The following is a 26,097-nucleotide window of genomic DNA, read 5'->3' as shown; positions in this document are numbered from 1 at the left end:
TTACATTGGCTTACTGGAACACCCTTATAATTCCCTAGTATATGGTACTGAGGTACCCAGGGTATTGGGGTTCCAGGAGATCCCTATGGGCTGCAGCATTTCTTTTGCCACCCATAGGGAGCTCTGACAATTCTTACACAGGCCTGCCACTGCAGCCTGAGTGAAATAACATCCACGTTATTTCACAGCCATTTTACACTGCACTTAAGTAACTTATAAGTCACCTATATGTCTAACCTTTACCTGGTAAAGGTTAGGTGCAAAGTTACTTAGTGTGAGGGCACCCTGGCACTAGCCAAGGTGCCCCCACATTGTTCAGAGCCAATTCCCTGAACTTTGTGAGTGCGGGGACACCATTACACGCGTGCACTACATATAGGTCACTACCTATATGTAGCTTCACAATGGTAACTCCGAATATGGCCATGTAATATGTCTATGATCATGGAATTGCCCCCTCTATGCCATCCTAGCATAGTTGGCACAATCCCATGATCCCAGTGGTCTGTAGCACAGACCCTGGTACTGCCAAACTGCCCTTCCTGGGGTTTCACTGCAGCTGCTGCTGCTGCCAACCCCTCAGACAGGCAGCTGCCCTCCTGGGGTCCAGCCAGGCCTGGCCCAGGATGGCAGAACAAAGAACTTCCTCTGAGAGAGGGTGTGACACCCTCTCCCTTTGGAAAATGGTGTGAAGGCAGGGGAGGAGTAGCCTCCCCCAGCCTCTGGAAATGCTTTGTTGGGCACAGATGTGCCCAATTCTGCATAAGCCAGTCTACACCAGTTCAGGGACCCCTTAGCCCCTGCTCTGGCGCGAAACTGGACAAAGGAAAGGGGAGTGACCACTCCCCTGACCTGCACCTCCCCTGGGAGGTGTCCAGAGCTCCTCCAGTGTGCTCCAGACCTCTGCCATCTTGGAAACAGAGGTGCTGCTGGCACACTGGACTGCTCTGAGTGGCCAGTGCCACCAGGTGACGTCAGAGACTCCTGCTGATAGGCTCCTTCAGGTGTTAGTAGCCTTTCCTCTCTCCTAGGTAGCCAAACCCTCTTTTCTGGCTATTTAGGGTCTCTGTCTCTGGGGAAACTTTAGATAACGAATGCATGAGCTCAGCCGAGTTCCTCTGCATCTCTCTCTTCACCTTCTGATAAGGAAACGACCGCTGACCGCGCTGGAAGCCTGCAAACCTGCAACATAGTAGCAAAGACGACTACTGCAACTCTGTAACGCTGATCCTGCCGCCTTCTTGACTGTTTTCCTGCTTGTGCATGCTGTGGGGGTAGTCTGCCTCCTCTCTGCACCAGAAGCTCCGAAGAAATCTCCCGTGGGTCGACGGAATCTTCCCCCTGCAACCGCAGGCACCAAAAAGCTGCATTACCGGTCCCTTGGGTCTCCTCTCAGCACGACGAGCGAGGTCCCTCGAATCCAGCGACGCTGTCCAAGTGACCCCTACAGTCCAGTGACTCTTCAGCTCAAGTTTGGTGGAGGTAAGTCCTTGCCTCACCTCGCTGGGCTGCATTGCTGGGAACCGCGACTTTGCAGCTACTCCGGCCCCTGTGCACTTCCGGCGGAAATCCTTCGTGCACAGCCAAGCCTGGGTCCACGGCACTCTAACCTGCATTGCACGACTTTCTAAGTTGGTCTCCGGCGACGTGGGACTCCTTTGTGCAACTTCGGCGAGCACCGTTTCACGCATCCTCGTAGTGCCTGTTTCTGGCACTTCTCCGGGTGCTACCTGCTTCAGTGAAGGCTCTTTGTCTTGCTCGACGTCCCCTCTCTCTGCAGGTCCAATTTGCGACCTCCTGGTCCCTCCTGGGCCCCAGCAGCGTCCAAAAACGCCAAACGCACGATTTGCGTGTAGCAAGGCTTGTTGGCGTCCTTCCGGCGGGAAAACACTTCTGCACGACTCTCCAAGGCGAGAGGGATCCGTCCACCAAAGGGAAAGTCTCTAGCCCTTTTCGTTCCTGCAGAAACCTCAGCTTCTTCTGTCCAGTCGAAGCTTCTTTGCACCCGCAGCTGGCATTTCCTGGGCATCTGCCCATCTCCGACTTGCTTGTGACTTTTGGACTTGGTCCCCTTGTTCCACAGGTACCCTAGATTGGAAATCCACAGGTGTTGCATTGCTGGTTTGTGTCTTTCCTGCATTATTCCTCTAACACGACTCTTTTGTCCTTAGGGGAACTTTGGTGCACTTTGCACTCACTTTTCAGGGTCTTGGGGAGGGTTATTTTGCTAACTCTCACTATTTTCTGATAGTCCCAGCGACCCTCTACAAGGTCACATAGGTTTGGGGTCCATTCGTGGTTCGCATTCCACTTTTGGAGTATATGGTTTGTGTTGCCCCTATCCCTATGTTTCCCCATTGCATCCTATTGTAACTATACATTGTTTGCACTGTTTTCTAAGACTATACTGCATATTTTTGCTATTGTGTATATATATCTTGTGTATATTTCCTATCCTCTCACTGAGGGTACACTCTAAGATACTTTGGCATATTGTCATAAAAATAAAGTACCTTTATTTTTAGTATAACTGTGTATTGTGTTTTCTTATGATATTGTGCATATGACACTAAGTGGTACTGTAGTAGCTTCACACGTCTCCTAGTTCAGCCTAAGCTGCTCTGCTAAGCTACCATTATCTATCAGCCTAAGCTGCTAGACACCCTATACACTAATAAGGGATAACTTGGCCTGGTGCAAGGTGCAAGTACCCCTTGGTACCCACTACAAGCCAGTCCAGCCTCCTACAGTCATCTTTTCCAGGATATTGTATTTTGTCATCAACATGGCAGGATTTTATAGCATCATTTGTTATCATTGGGTCATCATGTATGTGACAGATAGATGTGTGCACTGCCTTGTGTGGGATCTGTGGGAATGCATTTGGCATTGGCCTACTTTTGTATGCCAACAGGTAACTGAGGTCTGCTGCATGGGACAAAGGTTTGAGGGTGATGGAGTCTCCTACTTGTTGAATGGTTATTGTGATTGCAGAACTTCAGCCATGCAATTCTAGTTGTCTGAGATCCTGAATTTCCTGTGGGCAACTGTTGACCGTTCAGATGGCATGCATGCATATAGTATGGCACATGTATGGGCCACTTAGGTGGAGATTGTTGCTGGGGCCTACTTGATATCACGGTAATGTTTGCTGATCTGATCTGTTGTTCAAGTGTGATTATGAACATGTGATGACCATTCTCTCTTTGTATTTGCAGCATCAGCACCAGCAAGCAAAGGAGACAGGGTACAGCCAGGTGGGGAAGCATCTGACCATGGGACCTCGGGTCAAGACATCATAGACACAGAGGGACCCAGGGCCCAGAGGACGAGGAGAGTGCCACGGGGGAGACCTGAATAATCCTTATCAGATTCTTCCTCCAGTGGACACTCCCTAGTGTTGACAGACCCATCCGGGCATCCCCCTGTGCCATCTTTGTCCACCAGCCCCTGTTCTGTCACCGTCCTCCGTGTTGCTCCCCACCCAGTAGACCGTGCCTGCTCACCCAAGAGGGTGGGCATCTCCTTTGCCGCAGGCACCTCCGCCCAAGTCCCTGTTACCCCTGCTGCCCTCTGTGAGGAGGCTATTGACCTCCTGAGAAGTATCTCTGTGGGTTAGTAAGCCACTGTGAATGCCATTCAGGGATTGGCAACTCAACTACAACAAACAAATGCATACCTGGAAGGCATTCATGGTGCAATGGCTGGCCTACAGAGATCCTTTCAGATTCTGGCCTCATCACTGACGGCAGCCAGTCACACCCCACCTTCGGTCCCCCCCTTCACCTCCCTCTTCCCAATCCAAATTTCCCCTTTCCCTACCTAACCAAAGCACACAGATAGATCTGCACACATCTACATCAACACACAAGAGCAGCACACACAAACACAAGCACCACAAAACACCAGCACACAAACAGCCACCCACAAACACAACAACTGTCACCACTTCCCCAAACACTCCTCCCATTCCCAGCATTACACACACATCATCAATCATACTGTTAGGCACCATGCAAACGGTCAGTGACACACCCACACACGCATCATACCTGCAGACTTCACCCCAACAGATCCTCACACATCCACCACAAGCACCATACCCACAGACACCACAGCAACAGACACACAGACATCCACCATATCCAGCATACCTGCAGAAACCACCCCAACAGACACACACATCCACCATTCCATCCCCCAGCACCTCGATATCCCCAGACCCCCAAGACACACAAACGCACTCACTCACCCAACAGACACCAACCAAACAAAAGCATACCTCCCAGATGCACACACCCATAGCATCCACACCAACACAGCAGACAACCACTCCCTTCAATTCCCAGTCCCCTTCTGCTGACTGTCCCAGTCCCTAAGAAACATTTTTTGTTAGACCTTAACCTTTACCCTGTTCCCCCATCCATCCCAAATCCAAGATGCTCTTCCACATCCAAGGCCTCCCCTGAAAGCAAGGATACCTCTCACCCCAGAAGAAGCCCACCCCTCCCAAAAAGCAGACCATTCCTCCCAAACCGAAGACCAAACGCCTCCCCCAAACCCCACCCCCCCAAGGATGATCCCTAAGGTGCCTGCCTGCCCACTTGAAGCCCCTTCTTGTAGAGATTCCCTGGCAGTTAGGAGTCAAGTGTTGGCACAATACTGTGCTTTGATGGACGAATATATGGACTTGCCAATGGCCTTTGACTATTTGAATTTGGTTTTGAAATAAACCAAACAATTGTCTTTTTTAGGTACACATTTGTCCTGCAACTACTTTTCTACCTTTATGTTGTTCCTTGGTAACTTGTGGTGCATGCCTACAGTTGTATGTGTTCCTGCCTGCTTGCTAATCCATTTGCTGCTGTTTGAAGTGTCTGGCTTTGTGGGCAGTGCTGCTGTCTCCCAAGACAATGGTATATGTTGAGTGTATGGATATGTGGGTGTAAATGCAATGGTGGTGTCATAGCATTGTGTTGTGTTTGGTATGGTAAGTATCTCATCTTGCCCAATGTGGGTGAGTATGGTGCCTGATATGGATTATGTGTTCATCTAATATGTGTCAGCTTGGGGTTTGTTTGTGCAGACATGGAGTGTGTTAAATTGTGCTACCTTTGTTTGCATTCAACTGTGCATGTGTCCATTTAGCTAGGTGTAACTTGCAGCTAGTTCCTGTAGAGGTATGGCCCATGCAGCTGGAGTTGTATGTGCTTTGTTGGCTTGCACTTCCACATAGTGCAGATACGCATGCCATTTGTGTCTAGTATTGTTTGTCCCAGAGATACCAGAGGGGCCAGTTCCTGTGCAATAACTGTTTTATTGGCAGTTGCAAGGTGATATTTGTCCCAGTGCAGCCCCCTTTCCTGAGTGCTCCTGCTGGCCCCATCCCTATTGTGCAGGTATTGTTTGCATAGTGATTTTTGTATATTTGTCAACTTGTTTATTGTGCATCCCATTGTCCTTCCATTGTGTTGCAGTGTGTGTGATGTGTGTGCCCATTGCAGGTCTGTTTACTGGGATTGTTGTTTGTGTTCCATGCCACATCCATACATATGTGTGTTGAATGTGTCGACAGTCCATGGCATGTGAGTGTGTGAGTTGTATTTGTATATGTGTTGTGTGACACAATGTTGTGTACCCTTCACTGCCCCTGTGATGGGCAGATGTGTGTTATTGTGTCGTTTTAAAGTGCAGTCTGAGTAACCTGCCCAAAGGGGGCATATTGTGACTGTGCATGTGTCCTTCTTTATGTATGATTCTGACTGTGTACACAATGAGACGTGTACTTGGTGCCCGTTGAGTGACACCTCCCCCCTCTCTCCCCCCCCCCCCCCCCCCCCATAATCATGTGGTCGACGGCACAATGATCTGATGTTATGGTCAATGGCATAGGTAGGTGTGTACTTATGGTCGGTTGCACCCACGCGACATGGATTTTGTGCTTCTTCGATGAGCAGCGACAGGACACCATACTGATGAGACCGTCTTTTTATAGGTTTATCAGATATTTCACTATTATGAAATTAAAGTTCTAGCACTATTGAGTTAGGCTGCTATATATACGTTGTGTTACTTTTGACCTCATGCAAGTCAAAACAGCTTAGTCACCTCCACTGCACACTGCAACAAGCACAGTCTCTCAACTGTGAAATATCTGTGAAGCACTCTTGTCCCACTCTGTCAGTACCTGGTCAACTTGATTTCATTTACACAACTGGGCAACATAGTGGCCTCCTTGGTGGCCTCCTGGCTTCTGGAAAAGCCACTAGCTTTGCCACACACTTGAATGTCCATCTGTCCTAGTCCCCTCAACTCATCTTACCACCGCAAAGTGTAATGATGTTCATCCCTGAGCAGATCATTCTCATCTCTTTGCCTCTTTCTACAAATCGGCTCATATTCTTCCACCTGTTGTGAACTACACCCAGCTACATGGTCTCTCCCACTAACTATGCAGAGTAATTCAGAACCTCATTATCATCCCAAAATTCCCAAGCCAGTCTCATCCTTACGCTTCTGTGCATTCACTCTCCTTAACTGTTACATTGGAATGACATCTCCCTTTAAGAGCATGGTCATTCTCAAGCTATTAAGAAAAAGACACTACAAGATGTCATAATCCATAAGCATTTTGGTATACAAGGAGTTGACAACCACCAACACAATAAATGTATGTGTGAACCTGTACATGCCACCCAACAATCACTTGTTTCCCCCTCTTTTCATTTGGTACAGGTAATGACCATGCGATTAGTCCTGTTTCACAGTTTTGTCACTGTGTACAGCATTTCCTGTTGTTACTGCAGCTATAAAAAAAATAATGAAATAAAATAAAACAAATAGCTCTTCTAGTCCATAGTTTCCAGTAAATCAGATGGTCCATCAACCATGTTCTCTGTCTGTGTCTCTAAGTCTTTGTCTCCTCCCATAAATAGAGATCATCAGAGTGGAGTCTTGTAAGGCGAGATACTTTAAAGAGAAATAGCTGTCCTACACAAATTCACTTGTCTGTTCCTATGCCGGAAAATACCCCATTTCTATTGAGCTAGTTGGCTCAGTGACTACAATTATTATGTTTTTTTAATTATTAGAAGTGCTGGGGTCATTCTTATATGATGTTTTCAGTGTCATGCTGCTATTTGATTCTTGTATGGTTTCCCAGATACACTTAACTAAAGAGGAGAACATATTTTGGGGTTTATTTAGCATCCTCACCTCCCTACAAAGCATCTGTTTTCACATTTCTTCAAGGGAATTGGAAACATGGATGAGATGATCTGGAAATGTTGCAACACAGATTTCATTCAATTTAGTCCACCCAGGAGCCTGTCCAAATATTGTGAAGCTTGCATACTTAACCCTTATCCATCCATGTCCCTTCTCACCACACACACACACTCTGGATTACTAACAAACAGCCACCAGGTCTATTTCCTAAGTTCTCTTACCAAATCACTGGTCCAGTGTTATGAACAATTTAGTATGGGAATATGTGGGCTGTGTCCTTTTTATGGGGTTTCTCATAGGTTCTTAACGCTCCTTGCTTATAATTTTGAGCTGCACTTGCCAATACTGTCTCCTTCACCTGCATACTATTCCATGATAATTTTGTTGGCTAAGCAGCATGTCTCATCTTTCCATCAGGTTATCTAGTCATTTATAAGAATTTCACTATATAATAAATGTTCTTATTCTTCTCTTCCACTTGTGTTGGATCATCTTAAACAATTGATGGGTTGTTGTAGATACCCTTGTGTTAGGTAAAGTATCCCCTTCTTTCATTTTTGTTGGAAGGTTATGACTAAGGTTAATCAGATTTTATGTGACTAGTTCTGATGTAAAACCGTGGGGGGTGGGAAGGGGATCTAGGGAGGATAATTTGGAGCATATTTTGCACATTTTCATGTTTACATTTTTTTATATAATATGCTATGTTAGAGCTGTCATTAGTTTTTTACCTTCACAAATGAATAAACACGTGCTTATATTTTTCAATATTGTAACTTTGTTTAACTATGAACATAATTGTTTTTCTTAACCTTTTCTTAACAACATTATATTTGAGATGTTTGTGAAAAGTATACCTACATTGTTTGAACTGAAAACTGTGAAATCATAGAATGAAATAGCTGCATTAATTGATAGGTTATTCAAAAAGTGTCCTACACTCCACAGGCCAAATGCACAATTTGTTTGGACAAAATGTGATTTGTGTGCATAAATGCTAAGACCTTGATTTTTAGGTTCATGGATGTTCACACCACGGTATGGGACACCATCATTGTTGAGATGTTTGTAGGAAGTATACCTAAAGTGTTTGAACTGAAAACAGTGAAATAATAGAATTTAATGACTGCATTGTACGATGGGTCACTCAAGAAATTTCCTAAGCTTCATAGGTAAAAATCACAATCTTTTTTGGGGGAGGGGAAATGTGATTTCTGCAGGAATAAATGAAAATGTATTAATTGGAGTTTGAAATCGAATGATGGCAGTAAACACCCACAAAGCTGTAACTTTGTTGATAAGTGGAACACTGAACAGGTAGTTTTCCACCTTGGAGAGCCATTCAAAACTGCATCAGCAAAATGGATCAGTAATTGCTTTTCCAGGGTAAGCTAAGAGAACACAGCCATATTCCATGGAGTTTAAGGGGAGGGAGTTAGTTAACAACACTTGGAAAACGATGTGGAGAAAAACAGTTAAAACAAAAATCACCACACTAATATATGCATTCTGATGTTTGTTGGGACCATGGAAAATGCAGTGAACACCCACATAGCTGTAACTTTGTTGATATGTGGAACATTGGACTGGTAGTTTTCCACCTTGAAGAGCCATTCAAAACTGCTTCAGAAAAATGGATCAGTAATTGTTTTTCTAGGTTAAGCAAATAGAGCACAGCAATATTCCATGGCATTTAAGGGGAGGGAATTGGCGAACAACACCTGGAAAATTATGCGGAGAAAAAAGTTGAGAAACAAATCCCCACGCTAACATATTCATTCTGATCACTTAGGTTATATCAGCAGGGGTAAATAGCAGGAGTAAGTAAATTGGAGGAGATATATGTGTGGGCATTTACAAATGGTTCAAATTGGTTTAGATTGTCATTCATTTTTAATTCCCAAAAGTAAAGTCTCTGCAAATAATAGGAATAAATCCAAGACACTTAGCTTGTCAACATTTTCTTATATTATTTTTGAGTGCATCACAACCCATGTCATTTATTTTCTAATTCTCTAAGGCATATAATGTCAATCACTGTTTTATAACTGGTCATCTGAAATAAATTGTATGGAATGGTTTAGTATCTGCAAGATTTGTTAAGTTGCAAAATCGTTTGTTGCCTAACCTAATTTGTTGTCTTTTTTCTTCTGCTGTTCGTGGCGTCCTTCTGGCATGTGACACTTCATTGGCTCTTTTTGCTGTATGTAAGCGTCTTCAACTGTACGGATACCTTGCAACTACTAACGGTGTATGTACTTCTAACAGTCTATTTTCTTTCCTGTTATCTGTTAAATATTTCTTATTTGTATGATGTATTATTTGTTTTCCTCTAACACGTAACATATTTTTTGTTGTTGTCTGAAATAACATGCAACTTTTTTCTAAAATGTACTCTAATTTCTTTCCTTATTTTCTGCATGGTTCTTGTTACAAACCTATTTTTACTACTGACTTTTTTACTAATTCAACGATTACCCTTTGAACAAAAAACAAATTACTCTTTTAGAGAGCAATTTACATAAAGAAAAATGTGTGACCTATATGCACAGGTTAAATTAAACAAAAGCCCTACTGAATGTTTTATAAACGTAGTCTATTTAACGTATTAGAGGGATCAGGTGTTATTTCTACCTTGGTAGAGTTTAAGTACACCATTTAAGAAATAACATATATTCCAATGTGTTTGGCGTGACCTGTAATGTTACTCAGATTCCTCTCAGCCATCAATTTGTGTTTGATCAATATTTTCATACTTATTGCATTCCACAGGCTACATAACTTTTTAATAGAAAATGGTGAATAGAAAGTTGCAAAATGTTATATGATAAGGGCCAGTCTCTTGAGTTTACTTTTCAATTTTTTAATTCTTAACAGTAATTTTGCCTAGTAATACATTTACAATGGGCCTCTATGTGGACAGGAAACATCAGAAGTCTCCTAATATTCACAAAGCTTGACATTCTGGGAGCAGATTGGCTGTTTATAAATGAACAGTATATTAAATCATCCTGTAAGACGTTTGTAGAGTTTCCAAAGACGTTTATGGTTCTATCCATTAGAACATCAAAGGAGTTGAGGAAGCCAGATATATGAACTCAACAGAGAACATCTAGGGTCCGCCTATAGGTGGAAAATGCCCTTATCACCACCACATATTTGTAATTTATGTTCCATGACATTTTACGTTGTGTCAGAAATCTCATAGGAAACTTTGATTTCTGCAACATCAAAATCTCACTGAATTTTACCAACATGGCATCACAATAATGCTTATGCCAAGGTAGTGCCTTTGCTTAATTGGTGTAAATAAGCCCCTAGGTTTCTACAGTATTACAGATAAAATAAATCACTATTGTGACAGATTATTTTGAAAGTATCTTAAAAAATTATATTTGTAATGAAAAAGTGGACCTGATAGGCCTAACCAAACATTGTCCCATCTGCCATTGCAATAGTTAAGAACTGACCAAATTGGTTCCAGTTATTTCGCAATGTGCTTGGCTGAGAACAATACACATGATTTTTTCCTCTGGCGGCCTATTCCAAGGTTGTAGAACTTGCTGAAACAATTATCAATCACATTAATAGTAAAATATCACTATGTGAAGGAAAGATGAGCTAGACCCTCACTGTAAAGGTGACCAAACGAAATCCAAAAGCAATAAAATGTCTGTTTTTTTACTCAATTGAAATGTTGAAAAGACAAAAGCCTGGTTTGATAAGAAATACATTTTTAAAAAAAACATAAAATAGTCTTTCCTATGTAGAAGTATTTGCAACTTAAAAAACAGTTTTGTTTAATGTTAATTGTTTTAGATGTTGTAATGATGATAATGCACTGTAACAATTTTTTGTTAAGTGTATTTGTAAAGCGTGCATGCAATGTACTGTATGTTTGCAATAATTCTGATTATACATGTTATGAAAGAAACTCTTTTCAACAGATACTACTTTTGTGTAGATTTTGGAATTGTTGAAAATGTGGATATACATTGTCTGTTATTCATATACTCTGAATTTCAAGCAATCTTGCTTCATAAAACTTTTTCAGATAATTAGAACAGATGTGCAAGATCATGGCCCACGGAGTCTTTGGGATACTCTGAGACGTAGCACAAGCCAAGCACTCTTTTCGGACCTTGCAGAGGTATATTGAAACCTCTCTGGTCCAGTACGTATGTGGTGCATTGTTGTTCTACTGGCAAGTTTATTTTATTCTTGCTTTTTTCTTGTCTAGCTTCTGTGGCTGTCAAATTTGTTTTGCTGCCTGCGTTTTTACCGTTAGTTCCGTGCAAACATGTTCATTTGAATTTCGTCAGTATTCATTCACACCCACTACCTCACTTCATCTTGAAGGTTTGTCTTTCATAATTTTCCCATTTTAATTTTTAGGACGCCAACAATTTACTTAATTTTCTTTTCTTTATATATCACAATAATATAATTTTCAAGGAGTGACATAAATTTATGATGTATCTATTTTCTATGTGTTTAAGCGTGCTGATGAATTCTCTGGCTTACTTGTGGACACCACTCTACTTGTCCATTTCTTTGGGAAGAAGGGGAAGGCAGAGCTCAACTTTGAAGACTTTTATCGGTAAGTCTGACATGGTAATATTCCATTGAACAACTAGTTTTGTATATCTCAATTTAAAACACTGATTCAGTAAAGCAAGAGATATTAGATTATAAACCCACTCAGCAGCCAGATGAGTTTCCCTGAGGCTTCCGAATGACATAGATAATTCTACTCTGATCATGGGGAAACATGTACATGGCATTATACTGGCAATACTTATTACCTATGAGCTCAACTTTAGACAGAGATGATTCAGACAGACATTTTATAATACATAAAACAACCCATTTGAAGAGTCATAACCTGAAACAAAGTGCAATGGTTAATTCAAAACATTAATGACTGTTTTTAGCATCCTAATAGCAGATATGGAATAACACCCATGGTCTATGAGTACCGTCTGTGTCATCCCCAGTGGTCAAAGCAGTGAGGTCTCATCCCCATGTCACACCCAGGGTCATGCATACCATCTGTGTCATGCCCAGCGGTCCAAGCGGTTCTCTGTACCACACCCAGGGGTCAAGCGTATCATCTTTGCGACACCCAGGAGTCCAAGTTACTAAACAACACTTCCATCTTCCGTAGCCGTGTGCCGACTATTGTAAAAAGGTGACCTCCACTGGATCGCCTCCAAGGGCTCCTTGCGGCTATTCGGTTAGGAAACATAAAATGTGCAATATGTCCGATTTCTGTCAGAGGCAGGGCACTCAGGTTGCATTTTTACACTCCTTCCTAGTTTCCCATACACAAAATACTGGGACTTAGGATCAGGTGTAGTCTCTTACTCATGGACGGTGGTTTCAGGATGGGCCTCCACCCTGCAGATTCAGCAGAACTTTCAATCAATTGTGCCGTCTGCTCACCTCTCATGTTACGCCAATATGAATCTATACGGTCGGGTCCTCTTCCTTCGGCTGCACTCAGGTTTGAAAATAAATCTCTCCTGGCTGGCTCACCAAAACGTTGGTCAAATGCGGATTTACCTTAAAGAAATGAAAGACAAGACGCATTTGGCAAAACGGGAACAGTTTGTTTAATTAAACGTAGTGGTCGCGCACCCCAAATGTGTTTTCTTGGGGCCCATTCTTCTACAACTATTGTGCTGACGCAGCCTAGTTGAGAAATCGATCTGGGTTTATCCTGTTAATGCGTTTGTCTATGGGCTATGTGTTACCCCACCTGTGATCTGTCAATCAGTTGCTTCAGACTTGGTCGCAGGGCTTGCCTGACCACATATTTCTGACTTGGGATTGATGGTGAGGTCACATCGGGTGGAATCAACAACAGTGATGCAAGTTTGTTGTTATGTGCACATATATCATGGCGTACATTGACACTGTTTTTATCAACATGGGTGTTCAGAAATCAGATCACATCGACCCTGCATTTAACCCTTTTGCTGCTAGACCTACCCCACCTGTGTGCCTTTTTTGGCTGTTTGGGGTAGTTTGCGCTTAGACCCCCATAACCTTTTGTCCACATAAGCTATCCGCACCAAATTTGTATCCTTTTTTTCCAACATCCTTGGGAATCTAAAGATACCCAGGGTTTGTGGATTTCCCTAGAGGGGACCGAGAAAATAGCCAAAATGCAGTTAACTTGAGGGTTTTTTGGGGAAAAATAGGAAGAAAGTGCTGCAGAAAAAAGTGTCAGTTTTTTTCCTGCAAATTGCATAAACAGAAAGATTTGCAGTGCCAAAATCACCATCTTCGCAGCATGCAGAAACGGGCACATTTGAATCATAAAACCACATTTTTCAACCCTGTTTTGGCAATTTACTGGGACTTACCCCATTTTTCCAATTTTTTGTGCTTTCAACCTCCTTCCAGTTAGTGGTAGAAATGGGTTTGAAATCAATGCTGGATCCCGGAAAGCTGTACATTTCTGAAAAGTAGATAGAATTCTAAATTCAGCAAGTGGTCATTTGTGTAGATCCTTCAAGGTTTTCCTATAGAAAGTAACAGAAAAAATATTGAACTTTAATTTAAAAAACAGCCATTTGTGTCTATGTTTACATCTGTAACTTCTAACTATGGCAGATTTTCGAAAGCAATATACTGGTATTTCCGCTGGATGTATAGGGCTTGTAGGTTCACCAAGAACCCTATGTACCCAGAGCCAGTAACTGAGCTGCATCTTGGAATGGTTTTTCATTGTTTACCCAGTTGTACAGTAATTACTTTGGTAAAATATAGAGAGTGAAAAATAGGTATCACAGAAACCTATGTATTTCTGAAATGGGTACAAGATATGGAGTTTACAAGTAGCGGTTATTTGCACATTTCTGAATTAGGGATACCCATACTACCATGTGAATTAGAGGGCATTTCTCAAAATAAATTATTTTACACACAGTCTTACATTTGGAAGGCACAAATGCAGAGAAAGACAATTGGTAAAAACACTTGTTCTACTATTCTGTGTTCTCCTAAGTCTCCGGATAATAATGATACCTCACTTGTGTGAGTAGGCCTAGTGCCCGTGACAGGAAACTGCCCAAAATGCAACATGGATGCAGCACATTTTTCCACTAAAAACTGACCGTATTTGTGCAATGTGCCTAGCTGTGGATTTTGGGCTCTAGCTGAGACAGTGCCTAGGGAAACCTAGCACACATACATTTTTTGTAAACTAGAAGACATTTTCCTCCTATTTCTGTGATGGAAAGTTCTGTAATCTGAGGGGACACACACACTTCCTTCTTTGCAGCATTCCCACAAGTATCCTGATAAAAATAGTGCCTCACTTGTGTGGGTAGGGCCCGTGACAGGAAACAACGCAACATGGACACAACACATTTTTCCACTGAAAACTGACTCTTTTTTTTCAATGTGCCGAGCTGTGGATTTTGGACCCTCACTCACCTGGCACCTAGGGAATCCTAGCAAACTTGTAGATTTTAAAAAACTGGACACCTAGGGGAATTAATGGTGGGGTGACTTGTGTGGCTCTCCCCAGGTTCTGTCACCCCGAATCCATTGCAAACCTCAAAATTTGTCCAAAAAACATTTTCCTCACATTTCTGTGGGGAAAAGCTTGTGTATCTGAGGGGAGCTACAAACTTTCATCAACCCACCATTCCCCTAAGACTCCCGATAAAAATGGGTAGGCCTAGTGACCGCGAGAGGAAACCGCCCAAAATGCAACGTAGACACATCGCATTTCCCCACTGAAAACTTAACCTTTTTTTGCAATGTTCCTAGCTGTGGATTTTGGGCCCTAGTTCAGCGGGCACCTACGGAAACCTAGCAGACCTTCTAATTTTTTTTAAACTAGACACCTCGGGGAATGAAGGATGTGGTGGTGACTTATTTGCCTCTGACCAGGTTCTGTCCCCAGGAATCCTTTGCAAACCTCCGAATTTTTCTAAAAACACATTTTACTCACAATTCTGTGGTGAAAAGGTCTGGAATCTGAGAGGAACCACAGATTTCCTCCCACGCAGCGTTCCCCTCGGTGTCCTGATAAAAATGATACCTCACTTGTGTGGGTGAGCCAAGTGCCTGCGACAGGGAAGGGACAAAAACATGTAGAGTTTTGGGGGAACCAAACCGGATCCAAAAGGGCAGTTTTTTTTTTTTTTTAAATACGTTTTTAGGCTGACTCTACTTTGGACACCAACACAAGTGAGGTATAATTTTTATTGGGAGACTGACAGGAATGCTAGATGGTAGGAAATGTGTGGTTTATTTCTGTTTCTGTATGATTACGGCACAGAAATGCAGCAAGGAAAATGTGTGATTTTAGTCACATTTTGTGGTTTGCATGGCATTGTGGGTAAGAAGAATTGTTGGGATCCACGTGAGGCACACCACCCTGTACTGAGCGGGGGTCTAGTTTTCAAACACTTCTAGAGCTGGTAGACTTTCCTTAGACAAGAATTGATTATGCTACCAAGCGTTATACTTCTGTGATGTCTCAAACACTCAAATTGTGGGAAAAATGCCCTTACCCACCAACCTAGTTGATGGCATGCTTCATCATTGGGGGTTCCACCTGAGACACCTAGCGTGTCAGGCCCCCACCTGCTCTGATGACACCGGTGCGCGACATATGTGATGCTGTCATCAGATCGCAGAAGAAGGGGAGGGATGGAAGGGATAGTGCTTCCGCTGCCATCCCTCGTGGGAGGTGTAGAGTGGTGGCCCACAGGAGGGGCGCTATCACTTCCCGTGGGTGAGTGCTAGGGCTGCCAGAAGCTGTCCAACGCATACGCCCACTATGGCGTCAGATGGCTCCCGGCCGTCCGACGCACGCAAGGGGTTAACAAGTTTCACTACCTCGTGATGCTCAGATTAACTTCAAAGAGGCTTGGATACAGCATATAGCTCTTTAGAGAAATATATCAGCCCACCTAAATTGGAAAATCCGCAGGATAGGAGGCAAAATAAACAGGAGGGCCAAAGCTTGACTGCTTTTGAGGGCCCAGAAACAGAAGTACTCTAAACCAGACCTTCTCTTGCCCTGCACCAGATGATAGAACCTGGTCTCTGGGCACATTAGGGTTTCGTGAGACCAATTGTGTTTCAGAAAAGGCTTGCCTCTTGAGAATAAATCTCCCTGACTAACTTGTATCTTATCCTTACCATTACTGCTAATGTACTTTTGCCCATAATTGTTACTTTAATGGTTTCTAAGGTCCTCATTCCTCAAATGTCTAAGTTTCTAAAATACAGATAGTATAAATTAGTACCTTACTCTAACCAGTGCACCTAAATCTGGGTTTTACCGAAACATGCATTTTGAAAACTGATAAAATGATAGTATCACAATTTCTTTTTAATGACCATGCTAGTTAAAAAGCAGTATAGTGATGAGTGTCAAAACAATGTATATACAGTATAAAGTACCCCCTCCATACATTATAAGAATACTGCAAGTTACAGAGGAGTTCCATGACCATAGAGGAATGAGGCCAAAGGCACAGTTATTATAACAAATAAAGTACAGCATTATAACGATATTGCAAGTCACCTCTGAGTACCATGATCTTATAAAGGGAACTGTGCCTCAGTAGGTTGCTGCTCAGCGTACACCAAATAAAGCCCTCTACATTTGGACTGAAAAATATCTTCTTCAGTATGGCAAACCAGCAAGCTTAGGCTGACCGGCAATTCTACTTTGATGGTGTTCCCGGTCTTCCTGGGATCTCCACAGAGAAAATTGCCAAAAAGTTTCTAAGTCTTGTTTCTTGCAGTTTGAGGATTGGAGGAGTAGACTCTTAGCACCAGCGATGGGTCCAGGACCTGGGGGATAGCACTTGAGGTTAGGACCAGGGTCCAGGGCAGGTCCATTGGTACTGGTCGGCTGTGCAATTGTACGAAAAAGGCCTCTGGAAGCTTGCTGTGTCTATGTAGCTCACTCAGGAGGTCATCCAACTGACCCTTTGAGTCACTTCTGGAGTCCTGGGTTCAAAGCAAGCGGGATGAGTCTTTCTTCAGGTTCTTGAGGCAGCAAGACAGTCCTTCTTCTGATTCTTCACAGGTCCTGAAGTATTCTGAGGAGGGTACCAGAGATTCCACATTTATGCCCAGTGAAGTTCCTGACTATTCCTAAGTCAATGGGATAAAAGTTCAACCCACTTGTGTAGCACATCCTGTGTTTTACACCTAAAATAGCCCACAGTGCCCTCTACCTAATCTAACATTGCTTTCAAAGATCAAAGCTCCCCGTTTCCACCCTGAGGTTGGCTATGGTAAGTGGCAAAACTTCCCTTCTGGTCACTCCAAATGATTTCTGGGCCAACTTCCCCTCCCACTGGGGTTTGGAGCCAAGTTCACTACCAAGACAAAAGGGAGACATGCCCAGGTGTGAGCTACATCTTCCAGTGACACTGTAGGCATCCTTTCAAGCTCAAGAAGGGGCTGGGCACATCAATCTGGTCATCCTGCTCAAGGAAGAAAAACAACACTCCACACCCAAGACCTTTATCTACTGTCTGGGAGCAATCCAAAACTATCTACAGGGTAGCCATTCAACCATCAGATGACATTGGACACTGGCAGAAAGGGCACTTTTGGCTTTGGCAGAAAAATTACAACTTTCTAAAAGTGTCATTTTAAAAATAGTAATATCGATTTTAACTTGACTATTATGTTGGATTATAAATGACTATTAAACAAGTCCTTGAAACATGTTTCCAGCTGTTCCCAAACTGACATTAGGCACTGTAAATTATAGTGTAATCCAGTATCTTCCTATGAAAGAGCCTGCCTTGCCACAGTGAAGAAATGGCTCAGTAGGTTTTTTTTCCCTGTTGGGCATGTAAAGCATTAAATATACATATGCTACCTTTTAAGTTAATGTACCCTATGGAAATGTAATGCCTACCTTAGGAATGACTTATAAGCATTAAAAATGAAAGTATTGACCTGGCAAAAATTTTGTTTTCCAAGTCAAAATGTCAGTTTTTAAACTGCACACCGAGGCTGCAGGGTCAGACCTGGAGACATGTTTTACAATGCTACTTAAGTGGGTGGCACAGAGTGCTGTAGCCCACTAGTTGCATTTAATGTACAGGTGGTGCTAAATACAAGGGATTTATAAGTACATTAACAATCCCAAGTAGGTATATGCCAATTTTACCAGGTTTAAAAGGGAGCGCACTAGCATTTTACCACTAGTAGTAAGGAGTAAAGTGTCCAGTGGCCAACCAAAATGGATTTAGCAAGAAAAGACAAATATCTGGGGAAATACCATGCAAAAGATGATAATTTCCAACATAGTGGCCCCACCAGAATGTAGAGCTCACTACCCACTCTCATGGCTATAAGATCTGGTGTGGTGAATCTAGGGTGCTATTACACTGTAAATTCCCTGTAAAGAGGTGGACCACCTTAACAGTTTGGGATTCTCACTCCAACATTTGCATCAGTCATCTTCAGTGCCCAAACCACTGGAAATGCTTCCCTATCAACTGAACCTCACCTCTGTTTCATGGGGAAGTAGCCTCCTCCTGGTGAAGGCTCCCAGTTGGTCTGAGACGCCATTGTTCAGCTGTGAGAATACAGTACCAATGCCATGCTCTGAAGCATCTGTCTGAAATAGGAATTCCTTGTAGAAGTCAGGTGCTTTGGGCACTGGTGCAGTACACATGGTTTCTTTCAGGATATGAAAATCCTTCTAGCACACCTCCGTCCAAATCATCTTTTTGGGCTGCTTCTTTGAAGTCTGCACATTTAAGGGAGTTTAAGGGAGCAGCAATGGTGCCATATCGTTTAATATATCTCCTGTAGTAACCACTGAGGCCAAAGAAGGCTGTTACCTTGGTCTGGATCTTGGGAGGCTCTGAAGCCAAAATGGTCTGGTTGTTGGGCTGGAGAGGCTGAGCCTTTCATCCACTGACCTGGATTGCCCAAGTACACTAATGATTCCTGCCCTATCTGGCGCTTACTAACTTTGATAGGCCTGCCAGTTCCAGGGCCTAGAGTACTTCCAGGGGGTGGTGCAGATGATCATCCCAGTTGGAGATGAAAACAGCCATGTCATCCAAGCAGGCAGCACTAACATTTTCTAGCCCACCCAGGACCTGGTTGACCAAAAGGTTCCAGAGGCTTTCTTTAGTCTAAAAGGCATCGCTGGCTATTATATGAGATTTGAAGGAATCTGCAGCAGAAGGCAATACTGATGACGACTCATGATTTAAAAAAAATATGGCATTTGCCCTCAGGGGACGGGTGAACCAATATGAAGACAGCAACAGCTTCCTTATCAAGCCCATCAAAAAAGTTAAATCCAAGAACTTCTTCACCTCATCCAGATTTGTGAGAGTCTAGCAGGTAGCCCTAGAGCAGGGTTTAAGTCTGGCACTGTTGTCCCTCAAATACTGTTGAGCATACAAATTAGTCTGCTCAGCAATCTCAACAAAAAATACATTGTCCATAAAAAGCTGAAAAAAATGTATAGGCAAAAAGTTTTCAGTATTCACTCTACACCATGCGACACCAGTAAAGGCAGGCAACGTCAGCTGCGCCATGTTTGGGGCAACCTAGAATTCAGCTCTTCCAATGGGAAGCCTTTCAACCCCAGGCTGCAATCCAGATGCCTCTTGCTGCACTATCAGCGCATCAGTGTCCTCCTCCAAAACAGACACTTCCTCCGCACTGAGAGTGGCTTCATCATCAGAAAAATCTGAAAATACACTGCCTTGAAGTGCCTCCTCTGCCTCAGATACAGAATCAGTCTCTCAATCATGGTCAGTGGAAGATTTGAAAAGCATACCAAGAACCTGCTGAGTGGAAATCTTGTGGCTAGCCATAATCTTACTAATAAAAGTAAGTCAACAACAACCAACACTGTGTAAAATACTTAAGAAACAAAGCGTGGCTTTATCACAAATACCTACATACTCAAACACAATACCACTCACTTGCCACAAACAGCTAGACTCACCAGCATCTGCTCTGCACAGACACAGCAAGCACCATTGATATCCCACTAAAAAGGAAATACAAAATACAATTACACATAAGACAACACAATAAACACTGTGTACAAACCCAAGGAGAATTTCACACACAATAAAACATTAGCTAAATTTGCTGCTATTATTAAATGATTTACAAAAAACTCATTCATGCTTGGCAATGATACTCATTTGGATTAAACGGTACAAACAAGTTTCTTACCAAACACATGCAACTACGTAAACTGCAGATCTACCACTGCCGAAACTGCAAGCAGGAGTCACAGCAAAATAATCAAAAGTTTTACACTAGAATAAAAAAGGAGAAATAAAACATTGGCCATCATTATGACTTCAGTGGTCTTTTTCAAACAATGCCAAAGCCGCAGCGGTCTGCTGACAGCCATATTTGGAGTTATAAGAGGACTTCCACCCATTTATGAGCGGTAGTCCAACTCCGAAGAGACCTTTGCATCGCCAGCACCGCCACGGCAACAAGACTCCGCTCGCCATATTAAGAGCCGCAATACGGCTTGGTGGAGTCTTGCTGGTGGTGCAAGACTGCCTGGACCCATCCCCGGGTTGCTGGAAAAGGTAAGGTGATCGTCCGAAAGGGGCGGGGGGGAGGTGTTGGGTGCATGTGTGTGTGGTGTGTGTGTGTGTGTGTGTGTGCGAATGGGGTTGTATGAGTGTGTGTTTGCGAGTGAGTGGGGGGGTGTCTGTGTGCAAGTGTGCAGATGAGGGAGCTGTGTATGTGTGAGTGGGGGTGTGTAAATGGATGTGGGCGGTTGCGGGGGTGTTTGTGGGTGTGTGTGGGCAGTTGGGGGTGTCTGTGTGCGTGTCTGAGTGCGAGCGTGCGGAGGGGGTGTAGTATGAATGCATGTATGCGGTGTAGGGTGTAGTATGAGGGCTAGTATGGGGAGGGGGGTTGTGAATGCATGTGTGTATGCAATTGAATGTGAATGTTTGTGTGTGTGTGTGCGCATGAATGGGGGTGTTTGTGTGCACATTTGCATGGGATGGGTCATACAAGCAGGCAGCACTAACATTTTCTAACCCAGCCAGGACCTGGCTGACCAAAAGGTTCCAGAGGCTTTCTTTAGTCTAAAAGGCATCACTGGCTATTATAGGAGATTTGAAGGAAATATGGCACCATTGTTGCCACTAAAGTGACCTTTCGTAATTTCCAACACTACAACATAATGTCATCCACCCCTTCTTCATAATTCCAGTTGCCCTTTTTGTAATACATGGTCACACTTTTATTCTTCCCACAGACTGTTTTAACACCTTAGTGTTGTGCTAATTTTATGTGAAAGAGATAGGATGTTTGCAGACATGAAGAATCTGTAGAGCAAAAGAAAACACACTAACAAGCAATTAGATATTATTTGTAAAAAGATATTAAAATCCGTTTATTGAAAGTTATATTTAGTAAACACTCTAGCTCAGAATGTGTAGAGAAATGCAAAAATTCACTCTTTCCTATACTTACCTAAAGCATGCAAAACATAAGCAAATTTTTCTTTGTTGTTCACTGGTCATTTGAAAAGTATAGCAGAAAAAGGAAATGCTAGGTTTAATTCACATTGTTTAAAGTGCAGTTTTAAATATTCTCCATGTCCTGCCTTTCCTATCAGCTGCTGCCACTGGCTAGCACACCAGAACACAAGTGCAATAATTTATTGCATTAATCTGCTACAATATTTCATTATTACAGCCAAATAGAGTTAGCACAAGTCGCATGTAACAAGGAAATTAGAGATTAACTTTTATGTAGGGATTGCAGGCTCCCTTGTATTACATAAGGGATAAAGTAATCCTTACTGTACATTATAAGTGCATTACAATTCACAGAGGAGTTCTGTGGCCATAGAAAGAAAAGAGGCCAAAGTTTCTTTAGAAGGTCATGGGACCCTGAGGTGATTAGCACCATTATTATAATGTATGGAAGGGGGAAGTTTATGCCTTATAATACATAGTCACACCATCACACTGCTCACAAACACCTTAACTTCTTGGTGTGTTGTTCTTTCATACGAAATAGATCCTATGCTTGCAGGCATGAAGAATAAGAGTAGTCTGTAATGCATAACGAAATATATAAAAAAAACAGGTGCATATGTCCTGGAAAAAAGATATCAAGATAAAGTCGGATTTTATGCTACAGCCCAGAATGTGAAGAAATATGAATAGTGATTCTAACCTTCGTTAATTACCTAAAGCATGCACACAAAACATTGTGTCATAAATATTCAAATGTGTAGATTAATGCTCATATATAAAAACACATCAGAATGAGGACATAGCAGGTTTAGTTTTTATTGTTTAAACTGTGGTGTTAATTATGCTTCATGTTCTGCCTTTCCCCTGGGCAGCTGCCTTCACAGCACACACTGTGACATCAAACTTCAACTGTAATACCTTTTTATAGTTGAGCGCCTATGTCATTTCTTTATTACAGGCAAGTAGATAGTTCACAAGTCCAGAAATTGGCTTTTATACAGGGATAAAAGGCTCCCATGGATATTAAAGCTCTTGCACCATTTATTACAATGATAATGATAAAGTCAAACAACACAGATCAACAATCTTGTGTGTGCCCTACTGACGTTAGCCATTAACTTTTTCACTAACAATGCTCGCAGTACAATCAAATTTGCTAGTTTGGTTGTTTCTAGTTCATTGAGCCAACTAGTTCACTACCAAATAAACGTGATGGAATTGTGCATCCCCACTTTGAGAAGAGCCTATATATCTTGCAGTCATTATTTCCCATGTTTTAGCTCCCCAAACCACAGCTCACTTCCACTAGAAACGGGCAGGTCCCTCAGTCTAAGTAACACTATTCTCAGCGAGGTCTTAGAGATCCTGTACTTACAAAGCATCAGTACCAACCCACACAATACTAGATGGTGAAACCTTGTATCTGTGCATGCACATCTAGGAGAGTAATTGGGTTTTAAATTTACTAACAGTGATTGGTGTGATTTAACCTGAAGGTAGACACTCATATTGAATGATCCTATATCTTTTATTCAATAATTACATATGTTTATGTTTCCTTGCTTTACTTTACTAGGTTTCTATTAATATCAAATCACGTTTCAAGTCTATCTTGGCAGGGATAGGAGAAAAGCTAGTAGCTTCCTCAGTCAATAAATAAATGTTCATGATCAGCTTCCCTCCCTTGCAGCTAGAATAATTAACATTATGGTGTCCCATTCATGCTATCCATATGCAATGGCCGCCCTCACTTTTGTGTGGTAAAAGTGAGGGAGATACTAATTCTTCTTTTCATCTGCTGCAGTAGTATTAGTTTACTGATGACAAATAAAACCATGACCTGACCAGTTATATTGCTTAAGGTATAGTTTCAATGCTGTAGCTGTTGTGTACCAAATGTCAGTGTGTGAGATATATCATTTGTGTCCTTTAGGTTGTGTGGTGTTGCTACCACCCAAAATATTTGCAGATAGCATGCTGCCGGTGTACATCTTTCTTTCTGAGAATGTGAACATGTTCATCAACTCTAATGGTGCAAACTATATATTCTCGATTGCTTCAATTGGATGACACATACCTCTGTCAACTAAGTGCACAGCATGATGCAACTGAACTTTTGGAACTATATAAAGATATATGGAACACTATACCAACATTTAGCTATTAGCCCTGTGAGGGTTAGTGGCCACGTTCACTTTTGGGGTTCTACTACCCCAACTCGCAGTAGTTGTCCTCTTCCCAAACCTTTGTGAAGAAGTGACTAGTAGCAACCACAGGGATATTGTGAGTACATATGTGAATTTATGGAAAATAATTGTTTTTAACAGTGTGATATGACCGGCCAATAAAATCAGATTTAGTTATCTCTGTTTTCCTCTTCAAAGTCCAGCAACATATCCACACAAACATGGCTGTATGCAATATTATGTTCCGCTGATTTATATATGTTGCTCTGATAAAATTCCCCTTTTTTTCCATAGTCACCCCCATTTTGAACAGAATTTTATTGCCAGTTTTTAAACCCTGCACACTGGGGTACTGCTGCCTTGTGCCCGGGGTATGTGCTCTGAGTCCTAAAACATGTAGTAAATGGCTTATCCCCCACTGATTTAACTTTTCCATAAGGTGATAGTATATGGTGTGGAAATACATCCAGGACATGAAAAGTTAAGTGTCATGTGTGGACTGCCAAACTTATCGTTTACCAATGTGTACTACTTGGTACTTGTGTGACAAAGGAAAACATCAGGCCTACCATTGTAGCCTGACTGCTGCAATGTCAAGCCTACAACATAACCTGTTATAACAATCCTTTTAACAGGTAAACCCTCCGTTTTAAATATCACTAAGTCAACCTTCTGTACGCTTTGTAACCTACAAGGGAGGGTGTATGGAATTGAAAAGTGGGACATGTAGTTAATTGATGTTACCATGTTCCTAAAGCGACAGGACCACAAAAGCTATTTTCACTGTGGCAGGCATAGCTGTCCTATGTATAGTACAGATTAAAATACTAATTTTGCTAAATCAGGAAATGGATCAGCTGGGAAAGTAGTTAAACTACTTTTTTAAGAGATATTAAACTTCCAATTCAATGTTGAGATTTGATTTTTAATAAATATTACGCAAAAAAAACTTTTAGAAAGTTACTCTTTACCTGCCAGGTCTGTTTGGGTGAAATTTGCATTGCCTCTCCAGCCACTCACAGCTAGTGCTCAGCCTTGAATGAGGTGCGAAAGACGTGTGAAATTCCTCCCTGGAGCACACACTAGGCTGGCATGAATGGACAGAGATGACCCCCCTGAATTCTTTGGAATACACATGGCGGGCTCTGTGTTCCTCCTGTTGACAGTTTGGTGTCAAATCCTGCATGACAGGTCTGTCTGAATCACATGTAAATGTTTTATCACCTTTCCAAGAAAGCAAAAGGTTTACAAGACAATTCTTGTGTATTCCCTGTCTGGTTGCTGAAGGACCCTGCTATTTTCCCACCAGACGTCTCTGGACTTTTTGTGAGTACAGTGCACCCCCTTGCACTCCTAGCCCCAGAGCCCATCTCAGAGCCCAAGTTTAGTTTGACCAAAGAACTTTGCCATCTTGGATTAGCCCTGACATATTGCATTTAAAGCATGTTTGCAGTAAAGCAAAAATGAACTACTGAAAAAGTACATAGATCAGGTCAAGGAAACATTTACTCCATTAGAGAGAGAGGAACTAGGAGTATCGTAGGATTCAGCCTACCTACAGGCTGGTAAACCCTACAGAGCTGGATCCTCATCCAGCCTTCCTCAGAACGCTGCTGTGAAAGGATACCAAGAAGACTGAACCTACTGCACTTGGCATCTGTGACTTTAGAAAAGGTGCTGAGGAGGTTGGCCCCATTCCACTTGAAATCCATGATCAGAAAGATCTCCAGGGATTTTAAGGCTGATTCCCTGGGTGGCTTCAGGAACATAACAAAAAGCTGAAGAGGACATTCCTTGAAGACTCCCAGCTGACCAGTGGCAGCTGGACATGGACTGGTGTTTGCTGTTGCCCTATATCTGACATCTTGAGATTCCCTAAGTTGTTCCTCCGAAGTCATGGGGGCCTTGGAAGTGCTTCCTGGGGGGCCAAAGAAGTGTACTCCTGCAGTTGTTTAGGCACTTAAAGAAGTTTGGGAACTTTTAATAACTTCAGCTCCAGAACTTCAAGGAAATATCTGGTCGGCAGTTCCACAGTATCAGATTGAATTTCAGGTTTATCCCGCATGCCAAAGCTTTTTTCTCAGGAAAAATGATAAAGTCTCTTTTCAGATTGGGACTTAGCGGGGTAGTTTTAGCAGGGGGCCGGGTTTTAGGCCTCAGGGGGAGGGGAGGGTGTACTTTTAAGGGCAGGG

The 26,097-nt window shown here is 42.5% G+C and overlaps 1 protein-coding gene across 6 annotated transcripts in view; it reads left to right on the top strand.

Moving 5' to 3' along the window:
- MICU3 (mitochondrial calcium uptake family member 3) overlaps positions 1-26,097 on the top strand; it is a 387,135-nt gene that overhangs the window by 227,054 nt on the left and 133,984 nt on the right. For 2 of the 6 annotated variants that reach the window (XM_069200650.1, XM_069200641.1), the window contains exons 8-10: positions 9,440-9,478; positions 11,282-11,377; positions 11,727-11,827. In XM_069200650.1, coding sequence (XP_069056751.1) covers positions 9,440-9,478; positions 11,282-11,377; positions 11,727-11,827 — 236 coding nt within the window. The remainder of the gene's footprint in view (positions 1-9,439; positions 9,479-11,281; positions 11,378-11,726; positions 11,828-26,097) is intronic. The other 4 variants (XM_069200659.1, XM_069200677.1, XM_069200668.1 and 1 more) reach the window with 2 other exon arrangements.

Source organism: Pleurodeles waltl, chromosome 1_2 (assembly GCF_031143425.1).
Source record: "Pleurodeles waltl isolate 20211129_DDA chromosome 1_2, aPleWal1.hap1.20221129, whole genome shotgun sequence".
Lineage (NCBI taxonomy): Eukaryota > Metazoa > Chordata > Amphibia > Caudata > Salamandridae > Pleurodeles > Pleurodeles waltl.
Note: the sequence above shows the minus strand (reverse complement) of the source record. Positions and strands in the feature narration are given on the sequence as shown.